The 7,130-nt window shown below is 34.6% G+C and overlaps 2 protein-coding genes across 2 annotated transcripts; both read right to left on the reverse strand.

Moving 5' to 3' along the window:
* Positions 1-393: 393 nt before the first annotated feature.
* LOC111379842 lies at positions 394-1,844 on the reverse strand. Its single transcript, XM_023003276.1, has 6 exons — positions 1,746-1,844; positions 1,495-1,575; positions 1,061-1,227; positions 928-947; positions 762-818; positions 394-641 (listed from the first exon to the last, which is right to left on the reverse strand). The coding sequence occupies exons 1-6, from the start codon at positions 1,842-1,844 to the stop codon at positions 394-396; spliced, it is 672 nt and encodes a 223-aa protein (XP_022859044.1).
* Positions 1,845-1,856: 12 nt separating this feature from the next.
* On the reverse strand, positions 1,857-2,434 carry LOC111379843 (uncharacterized mitochondrial protein AtMg00860-like). Its single transcript, XM_023003277.1, has 2 exons — positions 2,320-2,434; positions 1,857-2,104 (listed from the first exon to the last, which is right to left on the reverse strand). The coding sequence occupies exons 1-2, from the start codon at positions 2,432-2,434 to the stop codon at positions 1,857-1,859; spliced, it is 363 nt and encodes a 120-aa protein (XP_022859045.1).
* Between the last annotated feature and the right edge of the window lie 4,696 nt (positions 2,435-7,130).

Raw genomic sequence — 7,130 nt, forward strand, 5'->3', positions numbered from 1 at the left:
AGCTTCTTCAATTGTGTGATTACACCATCACATTTTTATTAAAGGGATCACCTTGTTTCTACATGCTTGAAATTTCTGATTGATAATTTTGAATGGTGTTTCTTCGTAACTCAAACCGCATTGTAACTCTATTGATTGATAATTTACTATATGGCTCAGATCAAAACATACTTTCTTAGCATAGACAAGTGAAATACATCATGTACGGCTGAGAGTTTAGGGGGTAAATCTAATTGATATGCTATACTTCCAACGGGCCTCAAGATTTCGAATGGGCCAATGAATCTTGGTCGTAACTTTCCCTCTTACCGAAACGTAATACTCACTTCATAGGTGGCACTTTGAGGAATACTTCGTCACCTTCAAGAAATTCCAAGTCCTTTCTTCTCTTATCTACATAGCTTTCAGTTTGTCTTCAGCCATTTTAATACTGTTACGAATCTTCTTGATAGCTTGCACAGTCTGTTCAATAATCTCTAGACCCAAAATCTTATGTTCGCCAAACTCATCCCAATAAACTAGCAACCTACATTTCCTTCTATACAATGCTTCATAGGGTGCCATGTTGATAGAGGTGTGATAACTGTTGTTATAAGCAGACTCAATTAAAGGTAGATGTTTTTCCAAATGTCCACTAAACTCTAAAACACACAATCAAAGCATACCCTCTCATGTTTGAATCATCCACTCAGATTGACCATCTACTTGAGGATGGAAAGTTGTACTAAAGTTCAGTTTAGTTCCCATAGCTCGATGTGAACCTTGAGTCTCTATCCGATACAATTGAAACTGGTATACCATGAAACTACCCCCACTTTCTAAATATACAACTGTGCTAAAATTGGTCTATAGAAAAGGCCATGCGAATGGGCAAGAAATGGGTAAACTTCATTAATCAGTCAACGATAACCCAAATAGCTTCCTAACCTTTATTAATTTCAGGAAACCTACAATAAAGTCCATTATCACATGTTCTCATTTCCATTCTGGAACATCTGATGGCTGTAGCAATTCTGATGGTCATTGTTGTTCGACCTTTACTTGTTGGCATATCAAATACCTTTCAACATACATGGCTATGTCCTTCTTCATTCCTCTCCACCAAAACATCAATTTTATATCTTGGTACATTTTGGTACTTCTTGTATACACTGAATATGGAGCAGAGTGAGCCTCTTCCAATATTTCCTTTTCCAATACCTCTAAGTCTTGTATACATAGTCGTTCCTGATGGTACAATACCTTATCATCAACTATGGTAAACTTTTTCTTACCTCTATCTCAACCTTAAACTCCAAGGACTGATCGTCCTTCTAATGACTCCTAATTCTATCAGAAGTGTTGGTCGAACAAATGATGCTATCATTCGAGCCACGACATTAGACGGAGCTGTGACAATTTCAAGACCTAATCTCTCAAACTCCTTTCCCAAAGGCTTTTGTGTGGTCATTGACTTATCATTTTCCTACTTAAAGCATCTACTACCGCATTTACCTTGCTTGAGTAATAATAGATTTCACAGTCATAGTCTTTCACTAGCTCAAGCCATCTTCTCTGACTCATATTCAATTCTTTCTAAGTGAAAATGTACTTGAGACTCTTATAGCCTGTATAAATGTCACACTTGCCTTTATAGGTAGTATCTCCAAATTTTTAGGGCATGAAAAAATTGTAGGAAGCTCTAAATCGTGAGTAGGGTAATATTGCTCATACGGCCTTAATTACCTTGAAGCGTAGGTGATCACATTTTCTTGTTGCATCAATACACATCCCAGGCCATTCTTAGATGCATCACTATAGATTACAAAAACTTGTATCCCTTTTGATATGCTTAACATTGGCATGTTCACCAATCTTTACTTCAACTCTTCAAAACCACGCTCGCACTTTTTGATCCATTCAAATTTTACACCCTTATGAGTTAAATGTGTTAATGGTCCAGATATATTTGAGAACTCTTCGATGGACCTTCTATAATATCCGTCTAAACCTATAAAACTATGAATTTTCCCAACAATCATTGGCCTCGTCCAATTCAGAATTGCCTCTACTTCGCTTGAATCAACCTCTATTCTTCGAGTTGTAATGACATGCCACAAAAACACTGCTTGTTCCAACCAAAATTCACGATTCTTAAATTATGCATACAATTTCTCATTCTTCAAGATTTTCAGTATGATCCTTAAATGAATCAATAAATGCAATGAACAATCGATCAAGAAAATCATGAAAATCATGGTTCATCAAGTTCATGAATGGAAAAACTAAAAAACTTGTAATGACCATATCGAGTCCTAAAAGGTGTATTTGAGATATTACCAATCTTGATCTTTAATTGGTGGTATCTTGATCGTAAATCGATTTTGGAAAATATCGCTTCACCTTGAAGCTGGTCAATCAAATCTTCGATTCTTAGAAAAGGATACTTGTTCATAATGGTAATCTTGTTCGGTCTCAATAATCAATGTACATCCTCATTGATTTATTTTTCTTTCTTTTTCACAACAAGTATTGGAGCTTGCTATGGTGATTTACTAGGTTGGATGAATTCCTTCTCTAGCAATTCTTCTACCAGTACTTTTAGTTCTTGAGCTCTTATGGCGTCATTCTATAAGGGGCCTTAGAAATAGATGCGGCCTCTAAGTAAGATTGATTGTGAACTCTACTTCTCATTCTGGTGGCAGGCCGGGTAAATCATCTAGGAAAACTTCTAGGTATTCCCGCACAACTCTAACTTCATTGACTATCAACTTCTTAGCTCTTTCTTTGTCTATTGCTGACATAAGGAAACCTCTACTACCTCCTAATTGTAAGATTCACATTGCTTGTAATAAAGACACGACAGGGAGTAGGGACCTACTCTTAGTCATTTATAATCAAAATTCCTTTTCTCCTAGTTTTTGGAAGACCACATTCTTCTCGAAACAATGAATTGTTGAGTGATTATTGGATAACCAATCCATCCTAAAAATTACATCGAAATCATGCATATCTAAAACATAAAGTTTCATCTCTAAAGACCTACCATCGATTTCTATCCTTGCCGCCTTAACTATATTATCTATGTTAAGTACCTTTCCAAAGGGTGTAGACATTTTTAAAGATAAACGTGTAGGAATAATATTTACATCTTGTCTTTGTACAAATATAAGGGATATGAAGGAGTAAATGGCACCAGAATTGATTAATAAATAGACATATAAGTTAGATATTAAAACATTACATGCCAAAATATTATGATCCTGATCATCTTCTCTTTCAGTAATGAGAAGATTCTTGACTGTCCCTTGGGTGCATATTCCTACCTCTACTGGCTCCCCTATTTCTGCTAGATCTTAGGGCAAAACCTAGTCATATGCCCTTGTTCTCTACACTGAAGACATGTGTTTGCCCTTAAGAAAGAAGCTCACAAAAGGTGTTTCATACATTTGTTGCAAAACAGGTAGCTCTTATTATCACTTTGAATCGGGCCTCCTTTGCTTTTCTTGCCATAGTTCTATTGCCCTTTGCTCATGTTATCTTCCCATTTGTTATTTTTCGTATGCCCATACTGTTGCATGTTCTCTCCACTAAAACAGCTCCTAAAATTTGCCACATATGCCTTTGTTAACACTTCATGGAGGTTTCAAGTTCAAGCACTACCACTGCCTGCCTTGTATCATCTCTTACTATTTGAAAAGCCTCACATTTTTATCCTTAGTATCCACAAAGCTAGGGGTATAATGGGATAATATTTCAAACTTTCACTCGTATTTAGTAAGAGATATCGAGCCCTGAGTTAATGTAATAAACTCAGTCTCTTTCTGATTTTGAAAACTTGTGGATAGTACTTTTTCAAAAAGTTCTCCTTGAATTGGTTCCATGTGCAGATATGTTCATGGGCCCCTTGGCCTTGAGGTTGAGTCCTACCAGCGCATGGTATCATTTTTCTGCATAAAGGTTGTATTTTTCTGGAGTTTGGGTAGTCAACAAGATCTAAGATCCTTTCAATCTTCTACTTTCAAAGAATCTAAACCACCCTCAAAAGTTGGGGGTACTGTTTCCTAAATAGTTCCATGACAACAGCAACTGTGTTCCTTGTGTCTTCTGTCGCTATCGAAGTTTGTAACAATGGTGGCGATGATGTTGGTGTGTCTATTATTGTGGTGACAGTTATGGTGTTGTCGCCTGAGCAAAGGTACACATCATGGTGAGGAATTGCTGAGTAAACTGTGGGGTCAATCCCGTTAGGTTGGGATTGTTCAAGCTGTTAAGGTTGTCGGACTTGTTTAACATTGTTATTGACTCTTGTGCCTCAAGGTGCCATAACTTCTATATGTGTGTGTTTTGCAAGCAGTGATGTAATTTTATTTTTATTTTTTAAAATCTGAGTCTACAAGAAATTAGATCGACTCTGATACCAATTGTGACAAGCCGAACCCTTAACGATTTGAGTACCTCAAATCATAAACTAAAACTAATTTAAAGAGTATTCAACACAATTATATAAACTATTAAAGCACCTATCAAAATTTAAATAATGTAATGAGTTAAATAAATTAACTTGAAATGAGAAAATATCTTAAAATATTTAAAATCAAATGAAATAATAATAGTTTGACAACATAATTTTATTATTGAAACTTTTGCTACCATAACTCATCTTCATGTCGACGTGAGAATAATTTTCAAAAGTATGGATAGATAATGAATTCATATATGTGTCTCGATGGAAAATTTAGAACTTATATAGGGAGACACGAATATTAGACCGAACTTATATATATAGTGCAAAATTATCGAGTGCAACGTTACAAAACTCTGGTCCATTTTGAATAAAACATACATAACATAAATCAAAACATAACATAGCCATAGATATATTACATACATAAATATTAGCTACCATAAATATAAAGCACAACTTACCTTTCACTGGACAATTCAAAATGATAAAATAAGTGATTGTTGGAAAGAGGTCATTGAGTAGATGTGAGGTTGATTATTCACGTGTGATTGTATAAGTATATGACTATATTTAATATAAAAAGGGCAAGAGAAAGAGTAAATGTGGAGAGACAAAAAATGATAGAGGTAGAGAGGGAGTGTGTGTAAATAGTTGGAGAGGGTGGTATAGCGTTGGATTTATCTCCTATTTATAGTGTTAATTCTTGATCATGTGTAGAAAAGTAAAAGGAAATGATTAAATGCTAGGCATGGCCAATGCATAAAATGGGGTATGTGATGAAAATAAGTGTGTTTAATAAGTTTTTGGGTGTTTGATACGTGCGTTTTGTGCACTTTTCCAGGCTATATTACAAGCTTTTATGTCGTTAAAATATTGAGTTTAATTCATTTGGGTTAATTTTCGTTTGTTTTAGTGTTGGACTCATTTTTAAGCAATTGGAAAAGAAAGAATGAACAAGAAACACAAAATTTGGATAAAACATGCAATTTCCATATCAAGTTCCACACTATAGGAATTGAAGGGCTTGAATTGAAATTAAAAAGGACATGGGCAGCACAAAGACTTGCACTTGAGGACAATAATGCACATTTTGATATATTATTGGTCATTGGCACATATTAGAATTTAATATGGCAGGAAAATCATCGGAAATCAATAAACAATTTAATTGGGCTTGGACTTGTTCGATTGAAGAGAATTGGAGTCCCTTTCATATTTTGACTACAACAGTCGATAGGAAGGGGGGGGGGGGGGGGGGGGGTCCGGGGGTTGGTTGTACACGAGGCAGAGGCTGTCGGTGGAAGATGGACAGACACGCAGTGGAGAAAATTTTCATTGCAAATTTTTGTGCAATAATTTCATCAATAATTGTGTAAGAAATTTGAGAATTAATCACGTACCATCAATTTCTCGATGATGTCGTTTAAATTTGATTTGTTTAATTTCGATATTATGCTAAGCTAAATTGTTTTTGTGCTAGAACTACGATGAAACTTATATCATGAACATTTGATTTTTGAATCTTATTTATTTTTGACATTTAAAGCACATTCTTAATTTTGAATGATTGAGATGAATTTATTTTTTCCTAGAATTGTATACTCAAATGTTGTATGAGTTTTGTGGCTTGTTTTACTTTCGAAAGATTAAAAATAAGTTAGACATAGTGTCAATTGTCGTAAAATCCGATAGTGAAAAGAAATATGTCGCTATGCTTTATGTGATCTATATTATTTATAAATCATTAATGCATTCTTATATATTTGCATCCTTCATAAAAATATAGTCAAGCCACATTTAATAATAGGTTTAGTTCTACTTGAGAGAGATTGTTAAAAAAATTGGGAATAATGATCTTTATAATTGAATCTTGTTGTCAAATTCATAAAGTTCGGTGTTAAAGGAGTTTTAGGATCCTAGCACGCTTTTCATCAATGGATTTTCATCAAACTTGCATTAATCATGATTTGCATTGATTCTAGTTAATTTAGGTATTGTCTTCATAGGTAAATTATAATTTAGTCATTGAAACATCACAAATTTTCTTTGTTTCGGTTAAGAAAAAGTTAATTTGAACTAGAATTAGTACAATATCTCTGGGTACAATACTTGGACTCAAAATCAATTTTACTACTTGTTAACAAGATGTGCACTTGCAGATTTAAAACGAAACAATATTTTTGTGACAAAGTGATATACAAAAAAATTGATATCATGTGAAAGATAAGGAAAAATCCTTTGAAGCAAATAAGCTAACAAAAATTCACCTGGAGTGATCTGAAAACCAAGATTATAAAATTTTGGATTGGAAGAGTGTAGTAGTCCATCTATTTCACAAGCATCAGAGCTCAAGTAAAAAACTGGTGTTTCCAAAGTACGAAACTCACTAAGGCCTCAACCGCGAAGGTGAGCTAGTTGTTTATTTGCACGAGTACAATTAAGTAAGACAAATTCTTGAATAAAAAGCATTAATGAGTAAAAAAATACGTACTATATTCGCCGTAAAGTCGAGGCATAACCACAGAGGGATGAATATCATTAGGTTGCACACTCCATTTGTTGCGAGCGAAGAAAAAGATCTCCTTTCAATTATGAATTTCGTTAAGACTAGTTATAAGCTTTGGGCACGTTTTGGGAGAGCGAGGGGCAAGATGGTAATATCCCCTCTTTGAGCGTATAGTGT

The sequence above is a fragment of the Olea europaea genome, unplaced genomic scaffold (genome assembly GCF_002742605.1).
Source record: "Olea europaea var. sylvestris unplaced genomic scaffold, O_europaea_v1 scaffold204, whole genome shotgun sequence".
Lineage (NCBI taxonomy): Eukaryota > Viridiplantae > Streptophyta > Magnoliopsida > Lamiales > Oleaceae > Olea > Olea europaea.